Source organism: Lottia gigantea (assembly GCF_000327385.1).
Source record: "Lottia gigantea unplaced genomic scaffold LOTGIsca_1, whole genome shotgun sequence".
NCBI lineage: Eukaryota > Metazoa > Mollusca > Gastropoda > Lottiidae > Lottia > Lottia gigantea.
This window is the reverse complement of record NW_008706746.1, coordinates 1-15,825: the sequence shown is the minus strand read 5'-3', so window position 1 is coordinate 15,825 and position 15,825 is coordinate 1. Positions and strand designations below refer to the sequence as shown.

The window sequence follows — 15,825 nt, the reverse complement described above, 5'->3', positions numbered from 1 at the left end:
AAATCAAAATCTAAATCGATGGATGGATGATGTTGTCTCGGTGTACTTTGTGAGGGACAGAAGCATCTCATTGCGATAATTGCATGCGCAAAATATGTATCGAGCATTTGGCTTGTAGTCTCAAGTGTTAGCGAAATAAAATCACATTTTAAACCAGGAATCAATTAAAAGCAAGAATATTTATTACTTTCTACAGATTCTTCGGCCGCCATCTTAATGCCGCCTCTTTTTCAAAAGAGCTTGGTCACGTGTCAAAATACTGGAATCAGGGTCAAAGTTGAATTAATGATTAAAGGGAGGTAACCGTTATTTCAGAAATCAGACCACAATGGGCTAGATTACACTCACAATATCCTGCAGGTATAACATTTTATATACGCAGATCTACATTTTGCTTTTCCTGTGCATATCATAAGACGCCATTGACCTTACCCCATTATATTTTTTGCCATTCTTATCCACATTTTCGGATCCGATTTTATTCTAAATTCAAGGTCTCCGATAACCGTATAGTTTACTTCACCTAATCGATCCTTAAATTCCGCTTTTGGTCTGCCCGTTATCACGATGTAGCCTACTACCTTGCACAAAGCGGCCGCTTTATGTTTTCACTCCGCATTCCCGTTCTTTTTTCAAAATCTACACCAGGCGAAGATGCGCCAATACAAATCATGTTTTTACCCGCCTGCAATGATCTTTACATATTTCACAACCCCCCAACCCAAATAAAAAATTGTCTACGTCGATTAATATTGATCTGCAGGTGCTTTTTTAAAGTCTGACGTCATTAAAATCATGACGTCACATGGACCAGAATGTCGACTGCTGACTCATACCGATGGACAAGTCGGTAGATCCAGAAGACGAACAAGTCACAAGATGAATGTCAGACCAAGCCTACTTCTTTCTGGAGTTCTCTTCTTCTACTTTCTTCCTGTGGAAAGTTCTGGTGAGTACACCAACCCTATTTACAAAACAGGAATAAACTTACAGGGACAGACAAGTTTGCCACCCGTTTGACAAATAGTAGCCTACTTTAGTCTGAGAAACTGGAATTTTAGAATTTTAGCTTTCAAATCGATGTGTGTCCGTTAAAATTAAGACTGGTCATTTGTCGAGACTATGCCTTTGTAGGCCTATGTAGAAAAACATATATAGATATATAAAGTGAAATTCCTAGTTTATGATATTTTTGAAGGAATTGTACTTTTCTAGTACTTCTGAAGACTAGGTCCTATTTACATTTACATGTATTTAAGACCCAAATCAACCCCCGAAAATGGCTAATCTGTCCCTCCCTTTAAAGTAGCCTACTTAACATCTTGGGTGGGTTTGAATTTTGATTAGACTCTGTTAATTCATGCACTTATTGATTAATCTTGATTAATCTGAACTATTCTGAATTATTTTGACAGGAGATTCCGGGATAACAGAATTGAAAGTTCGGATAGATGGTCAGGAAGTTGATCTCGGAATACCGGGGTTTAACAGTCCCGAGCAGAATACAACACTCCGTATGAACGAAGGTAACGATTTTAAGTCCAGAATATAATATATTATCAGCTTGGTTGGTTGGTAGATGACAAGTTAACGTTCGCTTCCAGTTAACTGATATCACAGACTAGGTAGTTGTTAGTAGATGACAAGTTAACGTTCGCTTCCAGTTAACTGATATCACAGACTAGGTAGTTGTTGGTAGATGACAAGTTAATGTTCGCTTCCAGTTAACTGATATCACAGACTAGGTAGTTGCTGGAAGACGACAAGTTAATGTTCGCTTCCAGTTAACTGATATCACAGACTAGGTGGTTGTTGGTAGACGACAAGTTAATGTTCGCTTCAAGTTAACTGATATCACAGACTAGGTAGTTGTTGGTAGATGACAAGTTGACGTTCGCTTCCAGTTAGCTGATATCACAGACTAGGTAGTTGTTGGTAGACGACAAGGTAATGTTCGCTTCCAGTTAACTGATATCACAGACTAGGTAGTTGTTGGTAGATGACAAGTTAATGTTCGCTTCCAGTTAACTGATATCACAGACTAGGTAGTTGTTGGTAGATGACAAGTTGATGTTCGCTTCCAGTTAACTGATATCACAGACTAGGTAGTTGTTGGAAGACGACAAGTTAATGTTCGCTTCCAGTTAACTGATATCACAGACTAGGTAGTTGTTGGTAGATGACAAGTTAATGTTCGCTTCCAGCTAACTGATATCACAGACTAGGTAGTTGTTGGTAGTTGACAAGTTAACGTTCGATTCCAGCTTACTGATATCACAGACTAGGTAGTTGTTGGTAGTTGACAAGTTAACGTTCGCTTCCAGCTTACTGATATCACAGACTAGGTAGTTGTTGGTAGTTGACAAGTTAACGTTCGATTCCAGCTTACTGATATCACAGACTAAGTAGTTGTTGGTAGATGACAAGTTAACGTTCGATTCCAGCTTACTGATATCACAGACTAGGTAGTTGTTGGTAGTTGACAAGTTAACGTTCGATTCCAGCTTACTGATATCACAGACTAAGTAGTTGTTTGTAGGAGACAAGTTAACGTTCGCTTTCAACAGATACTGATATTGCAGATTGTTAACGTTCGCTTCCAGCAGATGCTGATATCACAGACTAGGTAGTTGTTGGTAGATGACAAGTTTACTTACGTACACTTCCAGATAACTGATAACACAGACTAGATAGTTGTTGGTAGATGACAAGTTAACGTTCGCTTCCAGTTAACTGATATCACAGATCAGGTAGTTGTTGGTAGACGACAAGTTAACGTTCGCTTCCAGTTAACTGATATCACAGACAAGGTAGTTGTTGGTAGACGACAAGTTAACATGACAGTATAGTTGTTAGTACCGTAGTTGGATTGTTTCGGAATCTTGACTTGTTGGTAAGACTGCATATATACATTTTCTTTTCCTAGATTTTGAATTCGTACAAGATCTAGACAACATCAAAGATTCGGAATTACTGCAGAATGAGTTGATAAAGAGACTAAGACGAAGTTCCGTTATGCAGTATGGTAGGTGATGCTTTTTTCTCTTCAATTCCTGAATTTTCAATTTGAATCCCATTACATTTCACCTTGCAGTCCAATTTCTGCAATTTTCAATTCTCACAATTCATAGCCGTCTTTCTGTCCACCCAACCTTCATGCAATGGCCTGTGTGAGATAGTCGTTACCAATATTGTCGGAACAGAACCACAACGTTGAAATATATTCCTATGGACAAACTGCCATGGGCCTACTCCACGCCTTCGGCCCAGGCTCCCATCTTAGCCCCTGACCTATTAGTATCTGAGGGTTTTGTTTTTAGACAGAAAAGGTCCGGCTTGTTTTAATAGATTGGAGAAAATGAAACAAGGGGCCAAAAACATGGCGGTCCAGTATGCTATTTTGGTGGATAAAGGACAAACAGCTCAGATGACTTGTCATTTCTGGTATGTTGTCAAAATTTGTCAAGTTCATAAGTTTATAAGAGTGACTCAAATTTTGTTCATTTTTGATAGTGTTTCATCCTTACTATAGAGCAGTGGTTCCCAACCTATTTCAGCCTCCACACCCCCGGAGAAATCACCTGGACCTTTCACATCCCCAAAACTTTGTTTTCAGCATCTGTTGATCTGAGGTGCTTTCTCAATTCAAAACAAATTCTTCTCCTACACCAGTTGGCAAGACCCTTGACACCCTAGTCCCACAAGCCCAGGGGATGAAAACAACCCAGGTTAGGAACCAGGGCTATAGAGGATCATAGTCAAATGGGGCATCTGCAAAACAGTACAGCAAATGGTTCAAACTTAAACATCTCGGTGAAAGCTCGATGACTTTGAATAAATCATCTTATTATTATAACACAATGATATTAAACAGAATCTAAAAAACAAAAAAACATGTTGTTACTCAGAGGTTCAAAGTTGTCTCTGACTAACAACGTGGGTTTTTTTAGGTTCTGTTTTAATATTATTAAAATATTCTTGTTATTATATTTGACAGTCAAGATGAAACTACGGATAAATTCAAACCTATGAACTGGTACAAGTTAAACCGTGCTCAGGATGGGTATTATCGCTTTAACGAAATAGGATTAGATATGCATGACAATCCCAAGAAAAATCGAAGGTCGAAAACAGTTGACCATACTTTGACTATCAAACGAGCTACTGAAAGTAAGTTACAAATTCAAAGAAAAATATTTTTGAAAAAATGAAATGAACTTTATGGAGTTTACGTCCTTTTTTTCTGCACCTTAAGGGGTAATGCGGTGTGCAAGGAGGGAAATTATTGCCAAGACAGCTATAAACTTACTCTTTTTTGATTTCCAACTGTTGAGGATCTTTAATATACACACGTGGCTTCAGTCAATTATCCCATACAACGCCTCTCTATGTCAGCATTAAAATATATTTGAAGCTTTTACAATAATAGTAGCAAATTTGGTGACTTATAGACCGTGAATGACAATTGCAAACATTTAATGATCAATTTGAAAAGACTCAAAAGATAATTGCTAACAATAGCTTATAAAGCTTAGAAGTACGTTTTGGTCACTTGCACCATCCGAGCTTGCGTCGACGTCGTTGTTGTCGTTGTCGTTAATATCATCCTCGTCGCCGACATCGTCATCGTCATCATCAACGGTGTCTTTTTGATCTATGCTTCATCCATCCAATCATCTGATCCAAAATATATGCCTCTCTACCAGCCTCTGATAGCTATTATGAAAGTTGTCAGCTGTAGTAGAGTAAAAAAAACTAGTTCTTGTTTGATTTTGATTTTCCGCAACACCAACAACTGCCAGAATGGCTATCAAGAGATTGAAAAAGAGGCAGATTTTTCGGACTACCATTCATTCATCACCTCTTCTATTCTAGATGATGTTGGATCCTATTTCTGTCATGATTTCAAAAAAGCCGATCGTCTAATCGGAAGAATTATGGACGCGGATGATATTAAGTCCATATTGTCCGATACTTCAAGCTTCCGATTTTTATACCATTTAGACGGTACGTATACATACATTTCAAATTAGTTTAACTTGAAGTCTAATACATGTATATAATAGTGCACTATATTGTATTGGGAAAGGATATGATATAAAGTTGTACATCTTATAGTGCTCAGTACCGTATTGGACTAATGATATTAAATGGAGTTTTATATCCTACTGTTCTGTACCTTATTGGACTAATGGAGTTTTATATGCTACTGCTCTGTACCTTATTGAACTAATGATATTAAATGGAGTTTTATATCCTACTGTTCTGTATCTTATTGGACTAATGAAATTAAATGGAGTTTTATATCCTACTGTTCTGTATCTTATTGGACTAATGATATTAAATGGAGTTTTATATCCTACTGTTCTGTACCTTATTGGACTAATGAAATTAAATGGAGTTTTATATCCTACTGTTCTGTATCTTATTGGACTAATGAAATTAAATGGAGTTTTATATCCTACTGTTCTGTACCTTATTGGACTAATGAAATTAAATGGAGTTTTATATCCTACTGTTCTGTACCTTATTGGACTAATGAAATTAAATGGAGTTTTATATCCTACTGTTCTGTACCTTATTGGACTAATGAAATTAAATGGAGTTTTACATCCTACTGTTCTGTACCTTATTGGACTAATGAAATTAAATGGAGTTTTATATCCTACTGTTCTGTACCTTATTGGACTAATGGAGTTTTATATGCTACTGCTCTGTATCTTATTGGACTAATGAAATTAAATGGAGTTTTATATCCTACTGTTCTGTACCTTATTGGACTAATGATATTAAATGGAGTTTTATATGCTACTGTTCTGTACCTTATTGGACTAATGAAATTAAATGGAGTTTTATATCCTACTGTTCTGTATCTTATTGGACTAATGAAATTAAATGGAGTTTTACATCCTACTGTTCTGTACCTTATTGGACTAATGAAATTAAATGGAGTTTTATATCCTACTGTTCTGTACCTTATTGGACTAATGAAATTAAATGGAGTTTTATATCCTACTGTTCTGTACCTTATTGGACTAATGGAGTTTTATATGCTACTGCTCTGTACCTTATTGGACTAATGAAATTAAATGGAGTTTTATATCCTACTGCTCTGTATCTTATTGGACTAATGATATTAAATGGAGTTTTATATGCTACTGTTCTGTACCTTATTGGACTAATGATATTAAATGGAGTTTTATATGCTACTGCTCCGTACCTTATTGGGCTAATGAAATGATATGGAGTTTTGTGTTATACTGTGCTGTATCTTATTGGGCTAATGAAATGAATTGTAGTTGTATATTGTCCTCTAACTTATTGAACTATTGAACTATTGTTATGTACCTTGTCGGGCTAATGTAACGCAAAAGAGTTTTATATCCTACTGCCCCGTACCATATTGGACTAATGATATAAAATGGAGTTTTATATATATGTACTGTTGTCCTGTAACGTAGTGGACTAGTGATATGAAATGGAGTTTTATATCTTATTGCCATGTAACGTATTGTACTAATGAAATAAAATGGAGTTTTATATATATGTACTGTTGTCCTGTAACGTAGTGGACTAGTGATATGAAATGGAGTTTTATATCTTATTGCCATGTAACGTATTGTACTAATGAAATAAAATGGAGTTTTACACCCTATTGTACTATACTTTCTGTAATCTTGAAATAAAAGTACACCATATAGGGGCAGGGGTAATGGAAAAAGATTTGGTGCTACAGCTTCGTCAGAACATCGTACAAGTGAAAGCTTCATATTAATATTTATATTTTTTTTCTCGGTTTAGAAAATCATCAAAGATACTAATGTTATATTGTGATTATTAGCTTATATCATTCTGAGAGTCCACATAGCTATATATATATATATATTTGATACGTTTTCCCCGTGTGCTACAGGCTGTGCTCGTTAAAGATCCCTCGACAGTTTGAAATCGAAAAAGAGCAGACTAATGCCGCTGTCCTGGCAAAATTTTCCTCATTGTACCCTGCATGGCATTGCCCCACTTCATTAGCCCACATGGTGCAGAAAAGTAAAACTCCATTCATTTCATTTCATTTTTTGATACGTTTTATTTTTCAGTAATGAGATCATCTGATGCCGAGATAAAAGAAGGTTTGTATAGTCCACCCTGTCCTTAGAATATAACGTTATCACCCGATTCGCCTTTTATTAGTTAATTCTTTCAAGAAGTTGTTAGTGGCTATTACTGCTTATAACATAACAAAGGCGCCTTTCCGCCTCCAGAGGTAAATGTTAGTTGCTACGAACAGCTAACAAAGGCTATCACGTTAATAATAACCCAATGCTTGCGGCAGCTAACAAAGGCTAACAATTATGCTGCTGCCAACAGCTAACAAGGGCTAACAATGGGCCAGAGGTAGCACCGGGGTATTGTATCTTGGGCATTGCCTGTACCAAGGTATTCTTTAGTGGGCCACGGGCAGAATCAAGCTATTAACATTGAAACTCTTGTAGTAGTAATAGTAGATCATTTTAACTGGTCCATTGGCTGCAGCAAGGTATTTTGACTGGCTCACTGATTGTACCGGGTCATTATTTCTGGACCATTGGTAGGAATAGTCTTTTGCGATTCGACCGATTGGAACGCAGGCTTTTAATACTGGCACACAGGTAGTATCAGATTATTGATATTGGACTCCTGGTAGTACCAGGTTTCTTGGGTCATTTGTGGTTCAGGGGTATGCTTATTGGATGACTAAGTATCACTGTGTTGTTACTGGGCTAGATGTAGTGCTAGGCTGCCAGTGCCAAAGCAATGTTACTTGATCACAGGTAAGATCTAAGTATTGTAAATGTAGATCTAGTCTATTGTTATTAATCCACCGGTAGTACTAAGCTATTGTTACTGGGCCACTGATAGTACTAGGCTATGTTACTGGACCACTGGTAGTACTAGGCTATTGTTACTGGTATTGTTTTGATCTACAGGTAGTCCTAAGCTATTGTTACTGGGCCACTGGTAATATTACGCAATTGTTACTGAGTCATTAATAATACTAGGCTATTGTGTTTGGGTCACTTGTTGCACCAGGCTATTGCTACTGGTATTGTTACTAGGTCACTGATAGTACTATGCAATTGTTATTGGGCCACTGATAGTACTAGGCTATTATTACTAGTTCACTGATAGTACTATGCTATTGTTATTGGGCCACTGATAGTACTAGGCTATTATTACTGGGCCACTGGTAGTATTAGGCTATTGTTAGAGGGCCACTGGTAGTACTAAGCTATTATTACTGGGCCACTGGTAGTACTAGGCTATTGTTACTGGGCCATTGGTAGTACTAGACTATAGTTACTGGGCCAATGATAGTACTAGGCTATATTTACTAGGCTATTGTTACTGGGTCATTAATAGTACTACGCTATTGTTACTGGGCCACTGTTAGTACTAGGCTAATGTTAGTGGGCCACTGATAGTAAGTAGTATATTCCATTTCATTTCATGGGAAAAATGCAACCAATCTATGAACTCCCAAAAAACAAGACCTAAATTCCCTACATTTCATAAATTCTTACAGCAAAACATCCTACATTACGAAAATTTAAGAAAACTCTAGGAAGCCGATTTTTGAATTTCGTTTTCGCTTTTTTGCAATTTCCGGTTAAATTTTTTCGAAATTTGAAGGCTCATATCTCGTGACCTTGACCTTTGATAAGCTTCATATTTATCATGATGATAATAGCCGACCTTGACCTTCTTATGACCTTTTGACCTTTGAGGTAAAACCACACCTTTTGGTTTTATAGGGATCTAAATATGGCCAATTTTGCACTTTTGCAGTGCTGTATCTCAATCCCTAATTGTATTAGCACGCTACCAACTAATATAATGTATATCACTTATTGTATATCAATGATGTCAAAGCCATATTTAAAAAAAAATGTTGCAATTTTCTTAAAATTTTGAACGCTTCTATCTCAAGAGCTATTGAAAATCAAAATGACCATCAAACTATCAATTTTCGTGTCTAGGGATGACCATGTTTTTTAATGCCCATTTTTGTATCGTCGTGGTGCGAATAGCCACGGACTTGCTTGCTAGTGTAATTAAAACAAGACCAAACTTTAGTTTCGTTTTATCATCAGCTTTTATTTTTAGTATAGCCAGTAGACTAATTACCGGACTCTTGAACATTCATCAAAATAACCTTTTTTACCTAACCTGCTATAACCAATTTACGCCTTCTTCGGGGTTGGCGTTTTGTGAGAGATTGAATGAATTGAAGTAGCTTAAAAGAAATACTTATAAATAACGAAACGAAAGTGGGTTTTGTTTTAATTACACTGGGTGCTTTCTTTTGATTTCCAGTGTCGAAGATAGATCCCAAAATGAACAAACCAGCGAAACCAGAAGTTCTCAGTAATTATATAACTTTGTTAATATTTTTAAAAAATTATTTTGTTTATGTCATTTATTAAATCTTTTTCTTTTTGATTTTCATTTTGTATGATTTTGAAAAATCTATTTTGTTTTAAATATATTTTTTTTAAATCTATTTTATTTACAATTTTTGGGGGTTTATTGATTCCATTCATTCGTTTATTTAAATCATTTTTTTTATTTAATTTCGTTCCATTTGCCGTTTTTATTTTCATTTTCATTTCGATTGTAAAAGGATAATGAAACTAATTTATTTTAGTTGATCACAACCTCCGACTGATTACGGAATGGCAGAAATGGGGTCCTTGTAGTAAATGTGGTCAACCAGGAGTACGAAAGAGATTGGGTACGTTTTAAACATTTTGAGCTTTTGATAAATATTATAGGTAAAAATATCCATCATAATTTTGTGATCTTTAAGGGTTGTGAGATTGCCAATAAATTTTAAAGAAACAGGGCGCCAGAGAAAGATATTATGATAGTAAGAAATCAAGATAAATCAAGGTAAATTGAAAAAACATGGAAGAAACGTCAAGTCGTTGTGGCGATACAAAAAATTGAGATCCTATTTTATGTTACAGACTAATTCCTCGACCGTTGGGTTTCTATACTTTGACAAAATTCCCTTCGTTGTACTCTGCATTGCATGGCACAGTCCTTTAGCACAGTAGCGACGTCAGGCCTCTCGGAACTATGTCTGATTGATTAAAGGGGGAATGCTTTTCGGGCATCAGACTCTGGATTTGCTCATGTGCATGTGTCAAAAGGGGTCTGTAAGGTTTCTCCCCAAGAAAAATTTTTGAATAAGGGAATTGAGCAAAAGAGTATAGCAAGCATATTTTTTCAATTTTCATAGAAGTGAAGGGGGGTAACTGATGCCTCCAATGCTTCTTCGTTTCCGTAAGAAATGAAATGAAATGAGTTTTACGTCCTTCTTTTCTGCACGTTTCCGTAAGAAGAATTTTAAATTAGTGCGTACAAATCCATAATATGAATTGGATGCTGCTACAGAGGGTGTCCTGGTTGTATCGGTAGGTTCGTGTGTAGTGGGGGAAGGAAAGTTAGACGTAAAATATTTTATACTGTATCTATCTTCAATATTTTATGTTAGGTTTTGTTGTAGGCATGTGTACAAGTTTTTATGTCATGGAGGAAAAAGATGGACGTAAACTCCATTATATGATGCTTATATATCAACCTGCTTTATTTTATGTTAGGTTTTGTTTTGTTTGTTGTAGGCTTGTGTATTGTGGAGAAAAAAGATGTCAAATACAAATGTTCACCGTGGTTTGTAGAAAGTGTCATGGCGTCCAACCCAACTGGTATACCGTGTCGTTCTACTATTTTCACTAATCACATCAACGTCGATCATCGGTCTGATGAAATTGTGAAAGAACCATGCGTTGAGAGATGTACAAGTGGGTTCCCCTTTGCTATTTGATATTTGGAGCAGATATTGTCTTTAGTATCACGTGACTCTGTGACCCTCGAACCATTGGCTGCGCACGTAGTTTCAAAAGACTGACGATAGGTCAGTTTCATTTAACTCTGATGGAACAGCAGACGTGATATAAATGGTGCAGAGGGATTTAAATAAACATTTTGAAAGTTGTCGGCTGATGAAGTCGAAACTCGAACAATGTCAATATAGCTATCAGGGGCTGGGATAGAGGTAGATGTCTCTTCAAGCAGTCAATTGTAGTTAATATTAGAGGGATTGTAAAGAGGTTTTCTAAACTTTTTATGTATAATGCTGTTAGCATCAATTTTCACCATTCAAATTTTCAGTCAAATTTGTTTGGTTCTTGCAATTTTGCCAAAACTTTGCACTTTCATAAAGGCTTCTATTATTATTTTCTAAGGTCCTTTGCTATTGTGACATTATCAACTACTAACGAACAGCACAGAATCATCTATTTATTTACCTATCCGACTATTTATTTATCTATACGATCTATTTATCTACCTATCCGACTATTTATTTATCTATACGACCTATTTATCTATCTATCCGACTTTTGTCTATCTATCCGACTATTTATTTACCTATCCGACTATCTATTTACCTATCCGACTATTTACCTATCCGACTATTTATCTATCCGACTTTTTATTTATCCGACTATTTATCTAGCTATCCGGCTATTTATCTATCTATCCGACTTTTTATCTATCCGACTATTTATCTAGCTATCCGGTTATTTCTCTATCTATCCGACTTTTAATCTATCTATCCAACTTTTTTATCTAGCTATCCGACTTTTTATCTAGCTATCCGACTTTTTATTTATCTATCCGACTGTCTATCTATCCGACTATTTATTTACCTATCGAACTATTTATTTAGCTATCCGACTATTTATTTATCAGACTGCTTATCTATCCGACTACTTATCTATCCGACTTTTTATTTATCTGACTATTTATCTAGCTGTCCGGCTATTCATCTATCTATCCGACCATTTATGTAGCTATCCGGTTATTTCTCTATCTATCCGACTTTTAATCTATCTATCCAACTTTTTTATCTAGCTATCCGACTTTTTATCTAGCTATCCGACTTTTTATTTATCTATCCGACAATTTATCTATCCGACTGTCTATCTATCCGACTATTTATTTACCTATCGAACTATTTATTTACCTATCCGACTATTTATTTATCCGACTACTTATCTATCCGACTACTTATCTATCCGACTTTTTATCTATCCGACTATTTATCTAGCTATCCGACTATTTATCTATATATCCGACTTATTATCTATCTTCAGGATCTATTTATCTCTCTATCCAACTTTTTATCTATCTATCCGACTTTTTATCTATCTATCCGACTTTTTATCTATCTTCCCGACTATTTATCTATCTATATGATCTATTTATCTATCCGACTACTTATCTATCCAACTTTTTATCTATCTATCCGACTTTTTATCTATCTATCCAACTATTTATCTATCTGACTTTTTATCTATCTATCCGACTATTTATCTATCCGACTTTTTATCTATCTATCCGACTATTTATCTATCCGACTTTTTATCTATCTATCCGACTATTTATCTATCTATCCGACTATTTATCTATCCGACTTTTTATCTATCTATCCGACTATTTATCTATCCGACTTTTTATCTATCTATCCGACTATTTATCTATCATCCGATTATTATTTATCTATGAATTTATCATATCTTTTTATTTATTTATTTGTAGAAAAGAAAAAGAAGGAAACTTCGAATGTAGCCAAACTAAATGATGTTATGTTCCGGAAACAGAAAGTTGGTAAGACACAGCGATACATTTCAGTATTTGGAAACGCCAAACGTTAAATTTGCGCAGGCGCCAAAATGAACGAGATTTTCATGGGACTACAAATCTAATGATACAATGTTTCCTTCAATGCACACTGCATGGCTTTGCCGATCTTAAATTCAGGCCACCTGAATTACGTTGGCTTCTGGGGACCTTTGGTGCCTCGAGTGACCTTTCAGAGACCTCTTATTTTTGCCCCTCTCCTCCCTCGGGCATTTTTCTAAATACGCCCCTGCTTCTTCAATGGGAATGTCAATGTGAAATTTTCCCATGATTTCTTTGTATAGATTTTTATTATTAATCTGTATATGAAATGCATAGCGTCATTGCATTTCATATATCTACGTATAGCAATGTCTTCTTAGCTCATTATTAGTTATGACCTTTGAAATAATAAGCTCTTTGAAACTATTATATTGCATTGTTGAACGATACACTGTCTAGACTCGTTTAATAATTTTATTACACGGATTATAATACAGTCATGTTATATATAAATCCCAAAATTAAGGATTACTTTGTGAATTTATTAGATTTCTTTTCTATGTTATACATTCAACGATGTATTCATAGGACTTTTTGTTTTTGGTAGGTTTTGCAGGTAACGCTGTTCGTGTTATATATGGTAGGGAACTCAAGATGAGCTGCCCAGGGTAAGGTCACCTTCAGTTCTTGAAGATTGCGAGTTCATATTGGTGTAGACCCAAACATCTGCCTCTGTTCCAGCCCCTGATAGCTATTTTGAGAGTTGTTGGCCGTGTTTTGTGGGAATTTTACTCATCTCCGAATGTGCGGGGTTTATCTAGTCGATAACTGTCAAAATATCTATCAGAGACTGGAATAGAGGCAGATGATTCGTATTAATATTAGTATTATATATTACATTTTAATCCCAATTTGGCATCTTGAAATATATATTCTGAAAATCCAAATTGCGATGACCTGATACCATTAAAATTACTTGTGGTTATTATTTTATCAGATTTGCATTTATTATAAAACTCCTAAAATTCAGTGAACTACACTTCTTTATTCGATTGATGTCGCGATTTGTATATTTTTGGATTGGTTTTAAATCTCAACCGACCCATTTCATTTTTATAAAATATGTTATTCCATAAAATTCCACCAAATTGAAAATGTTTCGTTTCATAGTATGAAATTTGAAATCCTTAAAATAAACAATACATGTACCAATTTTAGCGCATATTTTTATTAGCGGTTGGGGCGATAAGGAGGTTGGGATTTAAAACCCACCCTATATTGTTTCAGTGTTAATTATTGAAGAAGCATTTTGAATATTTCCAGAGCCAATTTGGATACAACAGTTACCTGGTTCTTTAAAGATAAACCTCTAGAAGCAGCCGCTCTGGCCAAGAGAACAAAGGGTCGAATGACAATTGATATACATAATGTTTTAACCATAAAGAAACTAGAGCTGACTGACTCGGGCAAATACGTTTGTGCGATGAATAAAAAGAAAAAGGTGGAAATTGTATTAGATGGTAGGTGATATTCTCACGGGTTGAGGGGACTGATTAATCATCTATTTGACCAAACTACCTAAATCTCAGAAACTAGAATTTGAATTAGTTAACGAGCAGAGCAGTTGGTTTCACGCACAACAATTTTTCTAGAATGAAACTAGAGCATACTGAATTATCGAAGCCAATTCACTAGCAGATAATATATTTCTGAGGTCAGAATGACAAAATGATTGTTTTTTTTTATTTCAGTTTTTATGGACAATACAGTGGGTAAGTATCAGCCTAGCGGCCTTTCGTTTACATTCGATCAACATTGAAATAGGAAGAACATCTCAAAGACAGGGGAGGTGGACAGTGGCGGGGAGTTAAGGGCTGTATCCTTTCGATCACGGCAGCGAAAAAACGGAGAAAATTTTATCGAGTCAAAAAAGGTGAGGTGGAATCTCCACTATCTAAATTACAAACTTTTGGATCATACGAATCTGTTTTGATAAAGTGAACCATGGGTCAGCTAATTATTGATAAGGGGCAAAGGACGATACTTAAAACTATGAGTATAATATTTTTTTGTTTATTATTTTAGAACTATGGGAGTACAGTTTATACCTATTGGCCACCTACCCCATAAACTTAATGATATTCCTCTCGTTGTTGGTCGTCAGGCACCGACAATATAAAGTTGGGGTGGTCCTAACTGAGAAAAAGATTAAAATGCTGGAAGGCATGAGTAGCAGCGAATCATCATCTGACGATGAATTTTAGAAATCCTACATCGTACAAGATTGCGTTATGAAGAGAAATCAACAACCTATTTTCAATGGACAGGTTTGCCAACCGTTTGGTCAATCGTACCTTAGTCTCAGAAACGGTATTTTTCTTTGCTCATCAGTAATAGTGTTCGCAGCTCTGTCGGAGCCTTTAAATCCATGTGTGTCCAGATGTATCCGCGTTAGATTCTCTGTTATATATAGAAATAGAAAGTTAAATTCCCAGTTTGGGGTTTATTTGAAGGAATTGTACGATTAGCGTACATTTCTATTACTTATGAGGACAATTTACATACATGTAAAATAAAATGATGTCGGATTACGCAGAATGTCGGAATACTCAGATGTCGGATATCATAGAATACATTGTATATGTATTCAAGCAACAAACAACCTTCCATAGTGGTAAATCTGTACCTTTTACATAGCTTTCTAAGCAATGACTCATCTTTTGGAAAGTTCTTAACTGCATTTAGTGTAGGCTAATCCTTAAAACAAAGTTTCCCCTATGTCATTTTCAACCTGTATTCAACGACAACCTAAAGATACGACCACTGGGAAGCGGTCAACCATTTTATCTATACAGAAACAAACCAGATATACTTTGTCTTTTATACCTATTTAACTTAATAACATTCATTAACTCAAATATAGATATCGTTTATTACAAGATACTTGTCCAATATCAGTAGGGACACAGGCTGAATTATATAGGTCAGTTGTCTGAAGATCGCATAACGAGTAACAACATTTTTTTATGGTTCTGTTTAAATATTTCTATATAGCTCTACAATAATAAGTTTTCTTGTATACATATAATAACTTTG

At 35.5% G+C, this 15,825-nt stretch overlaps 1 protein-coding gene across 1 annotated transcript; it reads left to right on the top strand.

The window, feature by feature from the left end:
* Positions 1-795: 795 nt before the first annotated feature.
* LOTGIDRAFT_227775 (hypothetical protein) lies at positions 796-14,993 on the top strand (the record flags this gene model as incomplete). The annotated part of the gene is made up of 14 exons (XM_009045355.1): positions 796-949; positions 1,416-1,526; positions 2,927-3,025; positions 3,321-3,444; positions 3,998-4,170; positions 4,876-5,007; positions 7,098-7,130; positions 9,686-9,772; positions 10,665-10,844; positions 12,646-12,714; positions 13,337-13,397; positions 14,053-14,249; positions 14,481-14,501; positions 14,815-14,993. The coding sequence occupies 14 exons, from the start codon at positions 796-798 to the stop codon at positions 14,991-14,993; spliced, it is 1,620 nt and encodes a 539-aa protein (XP_009043603.1).
* Positions 14,994-15,825: the final 832 nt, after the last annotated feature.